This window comes from Dendrobates tinctorius, unplaced genomic scaffold (assembly GCF_039654945.1).
Source record: "Dendrobates tinctorius isolate UK_male_01 unplaced genomic scaffold, ASM3965494v1 ptg000445l, whole genome shotgun sequence".
NCBI classification, from domain to species: domain Eukaryota; kingdom Metazoa; phylum Chordata; class Amphibia; order Anura; family Dendrobatidae; genus Dendrobates; species Dendrobates tinctorius.
This window is the reverse complement of record NW_027362107.1, coordinates 272501-293132: the sequence shown is the minus strand read 5'-3', so window position 1 is coordinate 293132 and position 20632 is coordinate 272501. Positions and strand designations below refer to the sequence as shown.

Here is a 20632-nt window from a genome sequence, read left to right as displayed (position 1 = left end):
AAGCCATACTGTGAAATCTGTCTGTTGCCAGCCCTGAGCTCCATGTGCTATGCCTCTTGTTTTCCTGCTTGCTCTCCATGTTTCCTGACTGTGTGTATAGTGGGGCGGCGCCTGAACTCTCTGGTTCTTATGCAGTCTGTGTGCACCTGGGTAATCTGTCCCTGACCAATCACCTGGAGCCCTTGACTATTTAGTTTCGCCACTCCCACTGAAACACTGCCTGAGCAATGTCTAAACTCAGTTAGCTCCTTGCTGCTGAACTAGCCAGGCCCTGTTCTGTGTATCTCCTTCTCTGTAGGAATACTCTGTCTCGCTTCGTACCTTGTCCGCCTGCCAGGAGGCAGAATATCCTGGTCCTTGTATCTTTGTCCCTGTGTCTCTGCCTGAACTCAGTCTTACCTCTGTCTGTCAGTCTCCTTGTTTGTGGTTCCTTCTCTGCCGTGTCTTTCCTTGTGTCCTCCCTGTCGGTGCATCTCCACCCTCGCAGCTCTGCCTGCTCCGCAATCCTGCGGCTCTGCCTGCTCCGCAATCCTGCGGCTCTGCCTGCTCCGCAATCCTGCGGCTCTGCCTGCTCCGCAATCCTGCGGCTCTGCCTACCTGCACCTCCTGTGTGAACAGGTCCAGACCTGTTCCTTCATATTCCACGCCTGTTTGCATCCATACCTGCACCTCCTGTGTGAACAGGTCCAAACCTGTTCCTTCATATCCTGCACTTGCCTGCATCCATACCTGCACCTCCTGTGTGAACAGGTCCAAACCTGTTCCTTCATATCCTGCACTTGCCTGCATCCATACCTGCACCTCCTGTGTGAACAGGTCCAAACCTGTTCCTTCATATTCTACTCCTGCCTGCCTGCATCCATACCTGCACCTCCTGTGTGAACAGGTCCAGACCTGTTCCTTCATATTCCACGCCTGTTTGCATCCATACCTGCACCTCCTGTGTGAACAGGTCCAAACCTGTTCCTTCATATCCTGCACTTGCCTGCATCCATACCTGCACCTCCTGTGTGAACAGGTCCAAACCTGTTCCTTCATATTCTACTCCTGCCTGCCTGCATCCATACCTGCACCTCCTGTGTGAACAGGTCCAGACCTGTTCCTTCATATTCCACGCCTGTTTGCATCCATACCTGCACCTCCTGTGTGAACAGGTCCAAACCTGTTCCTTCATATTCTACTCCTGCCTGCCTGCATCCATACCTGCACCTGCTGTGTGAACAGGTCCCTACCTGTCCTGTGTCTCAAGCCGTGCCCGCCTGTCCTGTGTCTCAAGCCGTGCCCGCCTGTCCTGTGTCTCAAGCCGTGCCCGCCTGTCCTGTGTCTCAAGCCGTGCCCGCCTGTCCTGTGTCTCAAGCCGTGCCCGCCTGTCCTGTGTCTCAAGCCACGCCTGCTTGCCCTGTATCTGTCGTACCTTCTTGCCCTGTGTATCAGCCTGCTTGTCACTCGCACCTATCCAGGTGTCCTGTTCCCGAGTGGGATCAGCAGCCACAGCCAAACACCACCCTGGAGTGGCACCCGGCAGCTACCTGCCGCACAAGCCTGACCTCACCATCAGAGGCTCCAGTGAAGACCAAGGTAGCTGCCGTAGTTACGCCCCTTCCAGGGTAGTCTGGTTTGTGGCATAGTGGGGCCACAACCCCCCGGCTCGCGCCATTCAGCCAAGGCGCGAGCGTGACAGCTCCTAATGCAGCCATCTGAAGTTTTCAGCTGGTAGTAACAAGGCCCTGTTCTAAACCCTTTGATAAACTTTCCAGGATGGCCGTGATGGGAACCCCGTCCTGTACGGAGCCCTGAGACGGACACAAGCTTCTTCCAAGTATTCCTATACGCTCTAGTAGTGGCGGCCTTTCTACCAGGACTGTGGAGTCGGTATAAAATGGACCGACTCCTAAAATATATAATAAATTGGGTACAGTAGGTCACTGCAGGATGTGCTGAATATTTTTTCATAGGAATTTGGGAAAGTTATGAAATGTCCTATAAATGACTGTTCTATTCCTGATCTAAGGCTACATTCACACACAGCGCTTTTCCTGCGTTTTTTGAGGATACGTTTTTCAGCTGCAAAAGCCGATCAGATTTTTAAAAAAACGCATCACCTTTAAGGTTTTGAGCTCATAGATGTTTTCAATAGCAAAAGCAGATTAGAAAAACACGGCACAAACGGACCTGCTCATTCAGCCCAAAAACGGATCCTCACAAAACAATGTGGCTGAATGTCCTATCTTGAGACCCATTGACTTTGCTTTGAAGCCCAGAGTCACTGTGTTTTACTGCAAAAAACGGATCCGCAAAAACGCTGTGTGTGAATCATGGCCGTAGCCAGCGAGGGGCAGCTATCCAAACTCGCTTGTATGCTGCAGTGCTCCCGTCCTGCACCGGCTCCAGACTGCAGGGGACAATCTCCCCTCCTCTGTCCTGTCTTCTGCCGTCTTCACCAGAGAGAGGGGTGCCAGCCCTGCACAGGATCCGATTCCTGGGCCCCGAGCTGGAGAAAGTTGTGCACACGCTGCGGCTGGCAATAAGAGACAGTCTGCAAGAGGGACATGCTGGAAATCTGGTTGGAAAAGTGAGGAAATTGGTTAATGCCGCCAGAACCCCTAAAATTGATTCCATCTTGAAGAGACGTGCTGGGAAAGGGGCAATTGTCGATCAAGCCACTCGGTGGGGCAGCACCTATCTAATGATTCAGCGATTGCTTGACCTAAAACCGCTTCTTACAGATATGATGAACCCTCAGGTAACCCTAAATGAAGGTCAATGGACACAGGTGGCTGAATTGAAGGAATTGCTTCATCACCCATTTACCGTGACTAAAAAATTACAAGCTGAGGATTTAACTCCTGGCATTTTCATGAGGGAGTGGAAGAACTTGCTATTTTGTCTGTCCCAAAGAGGAGGTTTCATCACAGATGGCATTGCTGCTTCAATGAAACGGAGAGAGACACAGGTATTGGAAAATAAAATTTTTCTGGCAGCTGTTTATGTGGACCCAAGTCATCGTATACTGCTTGATGATCAACAGCTTACTAAAGGAAAAGAAGCTCTGACTGAGGTAGCAGTTAGGATGAGTGGCCTACAGGAGGACTGCCAGGCGCAAGAGGACTCGGGTCCTGACAGTGCTACTGCTGCCATATCTTCATCCTCATCAGATGAGGAGTTTGACTTTGACAAGTATTTGGATGATATGGAGCAGGCAAAGCGTTGCTGCAAGGAAAAAGACTTCACTCCGTCTCCTATAGCAGCAGATTGACCAGATTTCAGCAAAATGTTTCACTTGTTCTCAAAGAAATAGAAAAATTCAACCGTTCATCAGAACTGACTGTGCAGGAGGCAATTCCTTTATACCCGGAAATTGTTAGAGATCTTGCCCATGTGGTTAGGGCTTTGCCTCCAACCCAAGTTACTGTAGGGATGTTGTTCTCTGGCCTTAACATTATTAGGTCAGATGTGAGGTCATCTATGAGGGAGGAGCTGATGGAGGCAATTCTATTTCTCAGAACAAATTCATAGACTGCACAAATGTTATTTAGTATGTTCTTGTTGAAAACTGTTTTTTGCCACTTAAATAGTTTATTACATAGTGTTATATATATATATATACTGTATATCTAATATATAAAGCTCAAGTGTATGTATGTATGTATGTATGTATGTGTGTGTGTGTGTGTGTATGTGTATGTATGTATGTGTGTGTGTGTGTGTATGTATGTGTGTGTGTGTGTGTGTGTGTGTATGTGTGTGTGTGTGTGTGTATGTATGTATGTATGTATGTATGTATGTATGTATGTATGTATGTGTGTGTGTGTGTGTGTATGTATGTATGTGTGTGTGTGTGTGTATGTATGTATGTATGTATGTATGTATGTATGTGTGTGTGTGTGTGTATGTCCGGGATAGGCATCCGCACCGTCGCAGCTACAGCCACAAAATTTGGCACAGTCACACGTCTAGACCCCGAGAGCGTCCTAAGCTATGTTGTGAGGCGAAATTTTAACCCCGTGCGTTCCAATTCCCCAAACAATTTTGCCCCTATCTACATAATGGGGAAACAGTGTGTGCGCGTCAAGCCCCGCCCCTCATTATGATGTCATAATGGTTGCCATGGCGACGCTGATGTCATCATAGGTTGCAAGCCCCGCCGCTCATTATGATGTCATAATGGTTGACTATGGAAAGGAGGATGTATGATGGGTATATGGGTACGGGACTATGGGATGGAGGATATGTATGATGGGTATATGGGCATGGGACTATGGGATGGAGGATATGTATGATGGGTATATTTGGCACGGGACTATGGGATGGAGAATATGTATGATGGGTATATGGGCACTGTACTATGGGATGGAGGATATGTATGATGGGTATATGGGCACGGGACTATGGGATGGAGGATATGTATGATGGGTATATGGGCACGGGACTATGGGATGGAGGATATGTATGATGGGTATATGGGCATGGGACTATGGGATGGAGGATATGTATGATGGGTATATGGGCATGGGACTATGGGATGGAGAATATGTATGATGGGTATATGGGCATGAGACTATGGGATGGAGGATATGTATGATGGGTATATGGGCACTGGACTATGGGATGGAGAATATGTATGATGGGTATATGGGCATAGGACTATGGGATGGAGGATATGTATGATGGGTATATGGGCATGAGACTATGGGATGGAGGATATGTATGATGGGTATATGGGCACTGGACTATGGGATGGAGAATATGTATGATGGGTATATGGGCATGGGACTATGGGATGGAGGATATGTATGATGGGTATATGGGCATGGGACTATGGGATGGAGGATATGTATGATGGGTATATGGGCATGGGACTATGGGATGGAGAATATGTATGATGGGTATATGGGCATGAGACTATGGGATGGAGGATATGTATGATGGGTATATGGGTACGGGACTATGGGATGGAGGATATGTATGATGGGTATATGGGCATGGGACTATGGGATGGAGGATGTGTGATGGGTATATGGGCACTGGACTATGGGATGGAGGATATGTGTGATGGGAATATGGGCACGGGACTATGGGATGGAGGATATGTATGATGGGTATATGGGCACGGGACTATGGGATGGAGGATATGTATGATGGGTATATGGGCATGGGACTATGGGATGGAGGATGTGTGATGGGTATATGGGCACTGGACTATGGGATGGAGGATATGTGTGATGGGTATATGGGTACGGGACTATGGGATGGAGGATATGTATGATGGGTATATGGGCATGAGACTATGGGATGGAGGATGTGTGATGGGTATATGGGCACTGGACTATGGGATGGAGGATATGTATGATGGGTATATGGGCATGAGACTATGGGATGGAGGATGTGTGATGGGTATATGGGCACTGGACTATGGGATGGAGGATATGTGTGATGGGTATATGGGCACGGGACTATGGGATGGAGGATATGTATGATGGGTATATGGGCACGGGACTATGGGATGGAGGATATGTATGATGGGTATATGGGCACGGAACTATGGGATGGAGGATATGTATGATGGGTATATGGGCATGAGACTATGGGATGGAGGATATGTATGATGGGTATATGGGTACGGGACTATGGGATGGAGGATATGTATGATGGGTATATGGGCACGGGACTATGGGATGGAGGATATGTATGATGGGTATATGGGCACGGGACTATGGGATGGAGGATATGTATGATGGGTATATGGGCACGGGACTATGGGATGGCAGATATGTATGATGGGTATATGGGCACGGGACTATGGGATGGAGGATATGTATGATGGGTATATGGGCACGGGACTATGGGATGGAGGATATGTATGATGGGTATATGGGCACGGGACTATGGGATGGAGGATATGTGATGGGTATATGGGCACTCGACTATGGGATGGAGGATGTGTGATGGGTATATGGGCACGGGACTATGGGATGGAGGATATGTGATGGGTATATGGGCACTCGACTATGGGATGGAGGATATGTATGATGGGTATATGGGCACGGGACTATGGGATGGAGGATATGTGATGGGTATATGGGCACTGGACTATGGGATGGAGGATATGTATGATGGGTATATGGGCACGGGACTATGGGATGGAGGATGTGTGATGGGTATATGGGCACGGGACTATGGGAAGGAGGATGTGTGATGGATATATGGGCACTCGACTATGGGATGGAGGATATGTATGATGGGTATATGGGCACTCGACTATGGGATGGAGGATATGTATGATGGGTATATGGGCATGGGACTATGGGATGGAGGATATGTGATGGGTATATGGGCATGGGACTATGGGATGGAGGATGTGTGATGGGTATATGGGCACGGGACTATGGGATGGAGGATATGTGATGGGTATATGGGCATGGGACTATGGGATGGAGGATATGTGATGGGTATATGGGCATGGGACTATGGGATGGAGGATGTGTGATGGGTATATGGGCACTTGACTATGGGATGGAGGATATGTATGATGGGTATATGGGCACTCGACTATGGGATGGAGGATATGTATGATGGGTATATGGGCATGGGACTATGGGATGGAGGATATGTATGATGGGTATATGGGCACTCGACTATGGGATGGAGGATATGTATGATGGGTATATGGGCACGGGACTATGGGATGGAGGATGTGTGATGGGTATATGGGCACGGGACTATGGGATGGAGGATATGTGATGGGTATATGGGCATGGGACTATGGGATGGAGGATATGTGATGGGTATATGGGCATGGGACTATGGGATGGAGGATGTGTGATGGGTATATGGGCACTTGACTATGGGATGGAGGATATGTATGATGGGTATATGGGCACTCGACTATGGGATGGAGGATATGTATGATGGGTATATGGGCATGGGACTATGGGATGGAGGATATGTATGATGGGTATATGGGCACTCGACTATGGGATGGAGGATATGTATGATGGGTATATGGGCACGGGACTATGGGATGGAGGATGTGTGATGGGTATATGGGCACGGGACTATGGGATGGAGGATATGTATGATGGTTATATGGGCACTCAACTATGGGATGGAGGATATGTATGATGGGTATATGGGCACTCGACTATGGGATGGAGGATATGTATGATGGGTATATGGGCATGGGACTATGGGATGGAGGATGTGTGATGGGTATATGGGCACTCGACTATGGGATGGAGGATATGTATGATGGGTATATGGGCATGGGACTATGGGATGAAGGATATGTATGATGGGTATATGGGCACGGGACTATGGGATGGAGGATATGTGATGGGTATATGGGCACTCGACTATGGGATGAAGGATATGTATGATGGGTATATGGGCACGGGACTATGAGATGAAGGATATGTATGATGGGTATATGGGCACAGGACTATGGGATGGAGAATATGTATGACGGGTATATGGGCACTGGACTATGGGATGGAGAATATGTATGATGGGTATATGGGCATGGGACTATGGGATGGAGGATGTGTGATGGGTATATGGGCAGTGGACTATGGGATGGAGGATATGTATGATGGGTATATGGGCACGGGACTATGGGATGGTGGATATGTATGATGGGTATATGAGCACGGGACTATGGGATGGAGGATATGTATGATGGGTATATGGGCACGGGACTATGGGATGGTGGATATGTATGATGGGTATATGGGCACTGGACTATGGGATGGTGGATATGTATGATGGGTATATGAGCACGGGACTATGGGATGGAGAATATGTATGACGGGTATATGGGCACGGGACTATGGGATGGTGGATATGTATGATGGGTATATGAGCACGGGACTATGGGATGGAGGATATGTATGATGGGTATATGGGCACGGGACTATGGGATGGTGGATATGTATGATGGGTATATGGGCACTGGACTATGGGATGGAGGATATGTATGATGGGTATATGGGCACGGGCCTATGGGATGGAGGATATGTGTGATGGGTATATGGGCATGGGACTGTGGGATGGTGGATATGTATGACGGGTATATGGGTACGGGACTATGGGATGGAGGATATGTATGATAGGTATATGGGCACGGGACTATGGGATGGAGGATATGTATGATGGGTATATGGGCACGGGACTATGGGATGGAGGATATGTATGACGGGTATATGGGCACGGGACTATGGGATGGTGGATATGTATGATGGGTATATGGGCACGGGCCTATGGGATGGAGAATATGTATGACGGGTATATGGGCACAGGACTATGGGATGGAGGATATGTATGATGGGTATATGGGCACGGGCCTATGGGATGGTGGATATGTATGACGGGTACAGTGGGGCAAAAAAGTATTTAGTCAGTCAGCAATAGTGCAAGTTCCACCACTTAAAAAGATGAGAGGCGTCTGTAATTTACATCATAGGTAGACCTCAACTATGGGAGACAAACTGAGAAAAAAAAATCCAGAAAATCACATTGTCTTTTTTTTTCATTTTATTTGCATATTATGGTGGAAAATAAGTATTTGGTCAGAAACAAGCAATCAAGATTTCTGGCTCTCACAGACCTGTAACTTCTTCTTTAAGAGTCTCCTCTTTCCTCCACTCATTACCTGTAGTAATGGCACCTGTTTAAACTTGTTATCAGTATAAAAATGACACCTGTGCACACCCTCAAACAGTCTGACTCCAAACTCCACTATGGTGAAGACCAAAGAGCTGTCAAAGGACACCAGAAACAAAATTGTAGCCCTGCACCAGGCTGGGAAGACTGAATCTGCAATAGCCAACCAGCTTGGAGTGAAGAAATCAACTGTGGGAGCAATAATTAGAAAATGGAAGACATACAAGACCACTGATAATCTCCCTCGATCTGGTGCTCCACGCAAAATCCCACCCCGTGGGGTCAGAATGATCACAAGAACGGTGAGCAAAAATCCCAGAACCACGCGGGGGGACCTAGTGAATGAACTGCAGAGAGCTGGGACCAATGTAACAAGGCCTACCATAAGTAACACACTACGCCACCATGGACTCAGATCCTGCAGTGCCAGACTTGTCCCACTGCTTAAGCCTGTACATGTCCGGGCCCGTCTGAAGTTTGCTAGAGAGCATTTGGATGATCCAGAGGAGTTTTGGGAGAATGTCCTATGGTCTGATGAAACCAAACTGGAACTGTTTGGTAGAAACACAACTTGTCGTGTTTGGAGGAAAAAGAATACTGAGTTGCATCCATCAAACACCATACCTACTGTAAAGCATGGTGGTGGAAACATCATGCTTTGGGGCTGTTTCTCTGCAAAGGGGCCAGGACAACTGATCCGGGTACATGAAAGAATGAATGGGGCCATGTATCGTGAGATTTTGCGTGCAAACCTCCTTCCATCAGCAAGGGCATTGATGATGAAACGTGGCTGGGTCTTTCAACATGACAATGATCCAAAGCACACCGCCAGGGCAACGAAGGAGTGGCTTCGTAAGAAGCATTTCAAGGTCCTGGAGTGGCCTAGCCAGTCTCCAGATCTCAACCCTATAGAAAACCTTTGGAGGGAGTTGAAAGTCCGTGTTGCCAAGCGAAAAGCCAAAAACCTCACTGCTCTAGAGGAGATCTGCATGGAGGAATGGGCCAACATACCAACAACAGTGTGTGGCAACCTTGTGAAGACTTACAGAAAACGTTTGACCTCTGTCATTGCCAACAAAGGATATATCACAAAGTATTGAGATGAAATTTTGTTTCTGACCAAATACTTATTTTCCACCATAATATGCAAATAAAATGAAAAAAAAAACAGACAATGTGATTTTCTGGATTTTTTTTTCTCAGTTTGTCTCCCATAGTTGAGGTCTACCTATGATGTAAATTACAGACGCCTCTCATCTTTTTAAGTGGTGGAACTTGCACTATTGCTGACTGACTAAATACTTTTTTGCCCCACTGTATATGGGTACGGGACTATGGGATGGAGGATATGTATGATGGGTATATGGGCACTGGACTATGGGATGGAGGATGTGTATGATGGGTATATGGGCACGGGACTATGGGATGGAGGATGTGTATGATGGGTATATGGGCACTGGACTATGGGATGGAGGATATGTATGATGGGTATATGGGCACGGGACTATGGGATGGAGGATATGTATGATGGGTATATGGGCACGGGACTATGGGATGGAGGATGTGTGTGATGGGTATATGGGCACGGGACTATGGGATGGAGGATGTGTATGATGGGTATATGGGCATGGGACTATGGGATGGAGGATATGTATGATGGGTACATGGGCACGGGACTATGGGATGGAGGATGTGTATGATGGGTATATGGGCACGGGACTATGGGATGGAGGATATGTATGATGGGTATATGGGCACGGGACTATGGGATGGAGGATGTATGATGGGTATATGGGCACGGGACTATGGGATGGAGGATGTGTATGATGGGTATTTGGGCATGGGACTATGGGATGGAGGATGTGTATGATGGGTATATGGGTATGGGACTATGGGATGGAGGATGTATGATGGGCATATGGGCACGGGCCTATGGGATGGAGGATAATTATAATTTGCTATAACTAACCACAGTTACTATACCCGGGCAGCGCTAGGCTCTTCAGCTAGTAATATATATAAATAATCGATATTACATAATGTATTACATATTTACAATTTATTACAGTTATTTGTGTTCTAAAGTTGTATTTCAATAAATAGATATTATGTTCTATCTAAATATCTTGATTATTGGATCATAGAAATGATTAAATGTCTGATGTTCACATTGTACTACAATACATTTTTCACTTAAATATAAGCAATATGTGTGGGAGTCGGAGTCTGTGATATACAATGTCTGCAAAATATGTTTTCTGTTGGACTGTGCTAGAAATCCTCCATCGTATGACATTGTAAACTGTCAGTAGTAGGAATTCCTTCCCCCCAAGTGTTATCAACCCTGCCACTTCCTCTGGAGGAGCAGGAATGTTAATTAGCTAGGACACTCCCCATTCTCGGGCATTTGGCTCCTCTCCGCAGCTGAAAGAAAAAAAAAGAGTGAGGGAAAAGCTCTTTGTCTGAAGCCAAGAGGTTTGAATAAACCTATGAGAGATTGCCTTGCGAAAACCATACACACCAGAGTTATGATAATCATATTTTTGTGATCTGAGCGGTCCCAGCTTCGCTGCCATGGTTTTCGCGAAGCCCTCGGATCCCCAGAACCTCAAGTATGGAGTACTCCCAACTAGAATGGCCCAGTTATGGCAGGTTTAGTATTTTCAGATTCCACTCGGTGAATTACAACCAATGATGCCATATATATGTCTGTGCGGGTTCCCACCACTGAGTTATGAAGATTATAAGTTATAGTAAGATTTCTACCTTGGAAAGAGGGAGGTGGGATTAACCCAGAATGCATCTCTCCGTGATGTCACATAGCAGAGTCTATAAGGCATTCCCTTGGCAAAACCAGCTCAGAACAGCTCAAGTCCTGGTGCTAGAGAGACCTGCAGATGAGCGGAGATGTGCAGCTCCGCCCCCCCCCTTAAAGCCACATGGGATGCCTAACACCAACTGACCACATGTGAGTGTACTTTCTTCATTCATCCGCTTTGTTTTATACTTGTCTAATGTACATATTTTATGTCTCAACTTTATAGCAACTTTTATCTGTAATCACTGTCCTCTTTTGGAAAATAAATGATAAAGTTATTTAGTTCTGTCTCCATGCTCTAAGAATCGAACTATACGCCTTTGTTAGATAATTACGCTACTAATTCAAGGGGTTTGCCACGGACCCTCTTAATGTAACACTGTGAATTAAGTAAACTGTGGATGGTGGCAGCGCGTTGTGTACGGTTATTGCGGCTTGCTGGCAGTCCAGAAGGGTCTTATATTGCTGAATGAGGGGCTGCGGCCACAGCATTGATAATTCCCTTACTGCAGAAGCCTAATCGCCGGCTTACAACAGGCAGCCCGTCCGGCGACTAATTATCCTAGGTGCAGTTCCCTGACTGACCTGAGGGTAAGGGGGGCGCCGGAGAGATGCAAGTTCCAAAGTGGAACTGAGAGAGTGGGATGTACATAAATCCCTGCAGTACTTAGAAGATTGATAGCAGTGGTGGGGCACCCAAAATACCCTGCGGCAAATTGTAGAGCGAGATTAGCTTGCTGGATATTTTGGTCACATGGTGCCAGTGGTGGGATAACTAAGATAAGCCCCACTGCGCCTGTGATAGCCGTGTGCCGGCAGTGCGTCGCGTCCCTCCGTCCGCTGATACACCCGTGTCAGTGGTGGGATTGTGACATAGTGGTGACACAGGGTCCGCTGTCCGTTGCCTTTTGGTGGCAGCGGGACCCCCGTTAGTCACTGTATTGGGCGAACGGCGGAGGGGTGTTCGTCACAGAGTTGGAGGAAGGGAAATTGAGGAGTCGGAGTCGCAGGTTTGGTTTATCGACTCCACCGCCCTCCTGGTTTCTACTCTGGAGTAGAAGTTAAATTAGGGGAAAAACCTGTGCTTCAAGAGTGTCCTCTCACATGTCATGCTGTCAAGTGTAAATCTGCTGCTCAAGGATGGCTGTTACGTGGTACAGAACCACTCAGCACCCAGAATATGTTGTGCAGTTATATGTATGTATAATAGGTTCTATGTGAGATGCATGTCCCTAATGCATCAGCATTCCCCTTTTGTCCGCCCTCCCCCCACCTTTGTAATTCCCACAGTAAACATACGCAGGCTCCGGCCACCTGCGGCTTTTGTAATGTATATCTGACCTGCCGCTTTTCTATTGGCCTGCCCTCTGTATCTGTGTGATATATTCTGTGTCCTGTGTTGTCAGACTGGAAATACATGGAGAAGCAGTGATCTTTTATATGCGCCCATGTAACGAAGGAATTCCAGCCAGCGTCCTTCATTCAGACTCCAGCCAACACAGAGCGGACCTCCGAAAACACGAGGTGGTACTGAAAAAGGTACCCGAGATAGCAAGACCCCGTTACAATGGCGTACCGGCTGCCTGTGAGAGAAAACCCGGAATCTCCGGCAGCACCCAAGGGTCAGTGACAGACATCAACCTCAGCCAAAAAGAACCTGGTTCTCCTGGCTAACAGGGGGCTATCAGAATTCCCCTCGCCCTGTCCGCTATGATTTTGTCATGATCCAGTGTTGGATCTGGCGGTATTAAATGCATTAAGTGAACTTTTTTTCCTTTGGTTCCAAAGTGTGTCGTGATAGCCCCCGGTGGCCATTAGAATTATCACACGTGGTGTCGTTCATTCTAAGTTGCCCGGTGGTGGGGAATGGTATCGCACCTTAGGTTTAGGTTAATGTTCACTTAATTATGGATCAGGTGTGACACCCTATAAAGGTGTGCTCAGGGTATGCAATCATTGTTGGTGATAGTTGTTCATTTGCAACCAACCTTGGTGGTGGAAGGAGCTGAATAGAGTGCTCAGCTCAATCTGAGTCCTGGTGTGGAAGGAGTCACAGAAGGGAGTTCTTGGCAGCTATTCAGGAGGAAGGCTGTAGTCGGTCGCTGGACTCTGTGCTGGAGCTTTAGCACAGAGAGAGCTAAGTTTTCTGTTTCCCCTGTTTGTGACTTTCCTTATGTGTGTTCTAGTGCAGTGGTGGGATTAGTCTCCGCACCGACCTATTCCCTAGTGAGGGTATAGGTTTAGGGCGAGCTAGGGTATTGAGGCACGCGTGCGGCGACAGGCGAGGAGCCTGTATAGGGAATGTTAGGAGTGTAGGGACTCTGGCTCAGGGGAGCTTAGGAGGTCTCCACGCCCCCCATTCCCTATCGCAGGGCCCACCACTGTAATTGTTCCCTGTGTTTACCCTTATTCTTTAAATTCGCCAGCTGGAGGCGGGGTATCCAGTTTTACGTGTATTTCTTAAATTCGCCAGCTGGAGGCGGTGTATCCGGCTGCATGTCCCATTATTGTTTAAATTCGCCCTGCTGGAGGCGCTGTATCCAGGATCACGTGTGTCATAAATTCGCCCTGCTGGAGGCGCTGTGTCCAGTCACACGTGATCATTACATTATCACCAACCGAAACATTTTTTCTTTTCTGCTGAGCTATGGACCTAATGCAAACCTTTACCCAGGTACTGCAGAGCCTTACTGAAGAGATAAGGGGGCTGCGCGGTGAGATGGTGCAGCAGCTGTTGGTAGGCTTCGGAGGTTTGATTCAGGCACAGGCTCAGCCAGAACCCAAGATATCTCTCCCAGACCGGTTTTCTGGAGGGAGAGATCAATTCTTGGTTTTTCAGCAGGCATGTAAATTATATTTCAGGCTGCGCCCTCGTTCTTCAAGGAACGAAGAGCAACGGGTGGGAATCATTATGTCCCTTTTGAAGGGGGATCCCCAGTCCTGGGCCTTCTCCCTGCCGGACGATTCACCATCTTTAGAGTCCGTGGACGAGTTTTTTGCGGCTTTGGCGCTTGTGTATGGGGATCCTGATGGTGTCTCTCTGGCGGAATCCCGACTCCGTAGGTGTAAACAGGGAGCCCAGGTCGCTGAGGAGTACTGCTCTGAGTTTAGGAGATGGGCCACTAACACTCAGTGGAATGACCCTGCACTTAGGAGTCAATTTGTGCAGGGTCTGTCTCCTAAGTTGCAGGACACTCTGGTGCAGTACGCCGCCCCCAGGTCGCTGGAGGCCGCCATGTCCCTCGCCATCCGGGTGGATAGACGCCTTAGGGAAAGACATACACAAAATGTGCCCCCTGTAGTTCTCTCTGGGGGTGAGGACCCCCCGGTACGGTTTGTGGAACCCAGGCAGCCCGGTGTTGTTGGTACAAATAGGGGGTTGCCTGGGGTTCGCCGTGGTGGGGGGGTATGCTTTTCCTATGGGAAGCCGGGCCATTTCATGGGAATCTGCCCAGGGCGTGCCAAGTCTCCGGACGAACCTATGCAAGTAGGAGGTGTTGGGTTGTGTTCAGGCCTGCCTACGGTTCAGGGAGTGGGGTTGGCATGTTTTTCCTGTGGGCAGACTGGTCATTTCCTTAAGGCGTGCCCATTACGTGCCAAAATATCTGTGTCATCTCAGAAGCCGCAGACCCCTGGTCGTTTGGAGGGAGGCAACCAGGGAGTGTACATTTCCTCCATTTTGCCCTCCCAAGGTATTATGTCAGCAGGTGTTGGCTCGCGGGGTACCGGAGGTGGTACCGGTGCTTGTGGACAGTGGAGCAGGAGTCAGTCTGGTGGATGCTCGTTTTGTCCAGACTCATGGCCTGAAGTGTAGGACGCTGGCCCAACCTATAAGCGTCCAGGCCATTAACTCTGTTCCACTGAGTCAGGGGAGCCTTACCCAAGTCGTAGAAAACATCCATCTGCGTATAGGACATCATGAGGAGTCCTTGTCATGCTACGTCTTGGAGGGAATGCCAGTACCTATCGTTTTAGGCTTCCCTTGGCTGAAAAAACACAACCCGGGGATAGATTGGCGAGCTAGGGAAGTAGTCAGCTGGGGGCAGTCGTGTGGGGGCTGCTGCCTTGAGACCACTGTCTCTGCCGTCTCTCTTCAGGGGACCCCTTCCTCTCCTGTGCGAGCAGCGATTGTGCGGCGGGGGAGTAGGGGCAAGTTCCAGCCCTCGCCACTAGCAAACCCTGTGAGGGGCAGACCTCGTGGTGCAAAGGGTTGGAGGGTGGTGTACCCTATGGTGTAATGCGGGGGTGTGAGTGTGGTGACACAGGGGGACGCCTCTGTTATCAGGTCCAGAATGAGTTCACCAAGTTTTATGACAAACGAATGTGTGCAATAAACGTTCAGGTCCGGACCTGTGTGTGAACGAGCGTGTATGGGTGCCACCAAAAAACATCTTGTGGAAGTGTGTTGTGGAGCCTGATCAGCTCATAACAAACAAACAAACATACACATACATTAACTCGTTCCCCAAGTCGGCGCTGTGGAGATGAGTGGTGCCTCCAAAATTAACTTTATTGCCTATACCAGCTGCGTGTTTGTCATAAATTTGAATTCAGGTGAGGGTGGGGTGAACTCAGGGTCTGGGTGTCCCCGCTGTAGGGGTTTCCCTAAGGAGGGGTGGTCTTGAGGGTCCAGAGGCCCCTCATTAAGGAGGGGGTACTGTCATGATCCAGTGTTGGATCTGGCGGTATTAAATGCATTAAGTGAACTTTTTTTCCTTTGGTTCCAAAGTGTGTCATGATAGCCCCCGGTGGCCATTAGAATTATCACACGTGGTGTCGTTCATTCTAAGTTGCCCGGTGGTGGGGAATGGTATCGCACCTTAGGTTTAGGTTAATGTTCACTTAATTATGGATCAGGTGTGACACCCTATAAAGGTGTGCTCAGTGTATGCAATCAGTGTTGGTGATAGTTGTTCATTTGCAACCAACCTTGGTGGTGGAAGGAGCTGAAGAGAGTGCTCAGCTCAATCTGAGTCCTGGTGTGGAAGGAGTCACAGAAGGGAGTTCTTGGCAGCTATTCAGGAGGAAGGCTGCAGTCTGTCGCTGGACTCTGTGCTGGAGCTTTAGCACAGAGAGAGCTAAGTTTTCTGTTTCCCCTGTTTGTGACTTTCCTTATGTGTGTTCTAGTGCAGTGGTGGGATTAGTCTCCGCACCGACCTATTCCCTAGTGAGGGTATAGGTTTAGGGCGAGCTAGGGTATTGAGGCACGCGTGCGGCGACAGGCGAGGAGCCTGTATAGGGAATGTTAGGAGTGTAGGGACTCTGGCTCAGGGGAGCTTAGGAGGTCTCCACGCCCCCCATTCCCTATCGCAGGGCCCACCACTGTAATTGTTCCCTGTGTTTACCCTTATTGTTTAAATTCGCCCTGCTGGAGGCGCTGTATCCAGGATCACGTGTGTCATAAATTCGCCCTGCTGGAGGCGCTGTATCCAGGATCACGTGTGTCATAAATTCGCCCTGCTGGAGGCGCTGTATCCAGGATCACGTGTGTCATAAATTCGCCCTGCTGGAGGAGCTGTGTCCAGTCACACATGATCATTACAGATTTCTCTTTGAACCGCATGAATCAGGATAACTGGGAGGAAGGCGTAGGCCAGAGAAGGATTCCAGAGAATCACGGAGTCTAGAGTCTGAGGGATCCCCCTGGGATCCAGAGAGCAAAAAGGTCTTCTAAGAATTCTATCAGAGCAGATTTGACGAAATCACTTTATGCTCCACCGTCCAGACACTCAGCCCCCCGCCCCTGGGGCTGGCACCTGTGGTGACCACTCAAGTAACTCTGCGCTGAGCGCACGAGCAGGACGCCACATACGCGAGGGGGGCGGCCACATACGGGAGGGGGGCGGCCACATACGCGAGGGGGGCGGCCACATACGCGAGGGGGGCGGCCACATACGCGAGGGGGGCGGCCACATACGCGAGGGGGGCGGCCACATACGCGAGGGGGGCGGCCACATACGCGAGGGGAGAGGGGGTGGCCACATACGCGAGGGGAGAGGGGGTGGCCACATACGCGAGGGGAGAGGGGGTGGCCACATACGCGAGGGGAGAGGGGGTGGCCACATACGCGAGGGGAGAGGGGGTGGCCACATACGCGAGGGGAGAGGGGGTGGCCACATACGCGAGGGGAGAGGGGGTGGCCACATACGCGAGGGGAGAGGGGGGTGGCCACATACGCGAGGGGAGAGGGGGTGGCCACATACGCGAGGGGAGAGGGGGTGGCCACATACGCGAGGGGAGAGGGGGTGGCCACATACGCGAGGGGAGAGGGGGTGGCCACATACGCGAGGGGAGAGGGGGTGGCCACATACGCGAGGGGAGAGGGGGTGGCCACATACGCGAGGGGAGGGGGGCGGCCACATACGCGAGGGGGGCGGCCACATACGCGAGGGGAGAGGGGGCGGACACATACGCGAGGGGAGAGGGGGCGGCCACATACGCGAGGGGAGAGGGGGCGGCCACATACGCGAGGGGAGAGGGGGCGGCCACATACGCGAGGGGAGAGGGGGCGGCCACATACGCGAGGGGAGAGGGGGCGGCCACATACGCGAGGGGAGAGGGGGAGGCCACATACGCGAGAGGAGAGGGGGCGGCCACATACGCGAGGGGAGAGGGGGAGGCCACATACGCGAGAGGAGAGGGGGCGGCCACATACGCGAGGGGGCGGCCACATACGCGAGGGGAGAAGGGGCGGCCACATACGCGAGGGGAGGGGGGCGGCCACATACGCGAGGGGGCGGCCACATACGCGAGGGGAGCGGCCACATACGCGAGGGGAGAGGGGGCGGCCACATACGCGAGGGGGCGGCCACATACGCGAGGGGAGAAGGGGCGGCCACATACGCGGGGGGAGGGGGAGGGGGTGGCCACATACGCGAGGGGAGGGGGGCGGCCACATACGCGAGGGGGCGGCCACATACGCGAGGGGAGCGGCCACATACGCGAGGGGAGAGGGGGCGGCCACATACGCGAGGGGGCGGCCACATACGCGAGGGGGCGGCCACATACGCGAGGGGGCGGCCACATACGCGAGGGGGCGGCCACATACGCGAGGGGGCGGCCACATACGCGAGGGGGCGGCCACATACGCGAGGGGGCGGCCACATACGCGAGGGGAGAGGGGGCGGCCACATACGCGAGGGGCGAGGGGGCGGCCACATACGCGAGGGGCGAGGGGGCGGCCACATACGCGAGGGGAGAGGGGGCGGCCACATACGCGAGGGGAGAGGGGGCGGCCACATACGCGAGGGGAGAGGGGGGCGGCCACATACGCGAGGGGCGACGGGGGCGGCCACATACGCGAGGGGAGAGGGGGGCGGCCACATACGCGGGGGAGGGGGAGGGGGCGGCCACATACGCGGGGGGAGGGGGAGGGGGAGGCCACATACGCGAGGGGGCGGCCACATACGCGAGGGAGGGGGAGGGGGCGGCCACATACGCGGGGGGAGGGGGAGGGGGCGGCCACATACGCGGGGGAGGGGGAGGGGGGCGGCCACATACGCGGGGGAGGGGGAGGGGGGCGGCCACATACGCGGGGGGAGGGGGAGGGGGCGGCCACATACGCGGGGGAGGGGGAGGGGGCGGCCACATACGCGGGGGGAGGGGGAGGCCACATACGCGGGGGAGGGGGAGGCCACATACGCGGGGAGGGGGAGGGGGCGGACACATACGCGGGGGAGGGGGAGGCCACATACGCGGGGGAGGCCACATACGCGGGGGAGGGGGAGGGGGCGGCCACATACGCGGGGGAGGGGGAGGGGGGCGGCCACATACGCGGGGGGAGGGGGAGGGGGCGGCCACATACGCGGGGGGAGGGGGAGGCCACATACGCGGGGGAGGGGGCGGACACATACGCGGGGGAGGGGGAGGCCACATACGCGGGGGAGGCCACATACGCGGGGGAGGGGGAGGGGGCGGCCACATACGCGGGGGAGGGGGAGGGGGGCGGCCACATACGCGGGGGAGGGGGCGGACACATACGCGGGGGAGGGGGAGGCCACATACGCGGGGGAGGGGGCGGACACATACGCGGGGGAGGGGGAGGCCACATACGCGGGGGAGGCCACATACGCGGGGGAGGGGGAGGGGGCGGCCACATACGCGGGGGAGGGGGCGGTGCCTCATCATACCTGTGCTCGGGGTGTGAGGAGCAGAGTTATGGGGGTACAGGCTCTAGGAGAGGACGCAGCAATAAGACAAACTCTGTCACCTGCTGACGTCATAATGACAGCGCTCTGCGAGCAGGACAAGGGGGCGGTGACCTCCCGCGTGACGTCAGTCGCCCTGCACACACAATGCCGGCTTCTCCTCCTCAGCTCCCGGGCCGCTCAGCCTCACCTTGTGCCGGAACTCCCGGGCGATCCTCCGCTCCATGGCGCCCACTGACCCGGACTGACTGCCGGCGGACTCTGCCCCCGGCCAATGAGGGCAGGGATACAATACACAGCGTGATGATTGGCTCTTAATGACCCCGCCCCTACACCTGCTGATAATAAATACACCTGACCACGCCCACAAAACACCGTGTGACGTGGGTGAGGAGATATATATATATATATACACAGCGAGAGTGACGTGTGTGAGGAGATATATATATATATATATACAGCGAGAGTGACGTGTGTGAGGAGATATATATATATATATACACAGCGAGAGTGACGTGTGTGAGGAGATATATATATATATATATATATATATATATATATACACAGCGAGAGTGACGTGTGTGAGGAGATATATATATATATATATATATATATATATATATACACAGCGAGAGTGACGTGTGTGAGGAGATATATATATATATATATATATATATATATACACAGCGAGAGTGACGTGTGTGAGGAGATATATATATATATATATATACAGCGAGAGTGACGTGTGTGAGGAGATATATATATATATACAGCGAGAGTGACGTGTGTGAGGATATATATATATATATATATACAGCGAGAGTGACGTGTGTGAGGAGATATATATATATATATACAGCGAGAGTGACGTGTGTGAGGAGATATATATATATATACAGCGAGAGTGACGTGTGTGAGGAGATATATATATATATACAGCGAGAGTGACGTGTGTGAGGAGATATATATATATATACAGCGAGAGTGACGTGTGTGAGGAGATATATAT

General features: G+C 51.2%; 1 protein-coding gene across 9 annotated transcripts in view; it reads right to left on the bottom strand.

The window, feature by feature from the left end:
• Positions 1 to 19928, bottom strand: part of USH1C (USH1 protein network component harmonin) — a 270528-nt gene extending 250600 nt beyond the window's left edge. For 2 of the 9 annotated variants that reach the window (XM_073564288.1, XM_073564289.1), the window contains exon 1: positions 19814 to 19926. In XM_073564288.1, the coding sequence (XP_073420389.1) occupies positions 19814 to 19849 (36 nt within the window). In that variant the 5' untranslated portion in view covers positions 19850 to 19926. The other 7 variants (XM_073564291.1, XM_073564292.1, XM_073564293.1 and 4 more) reach the window with 6 other exon arrangements.
• Positions 19929 to 20632: the final 704 nt, after the last annotated feature.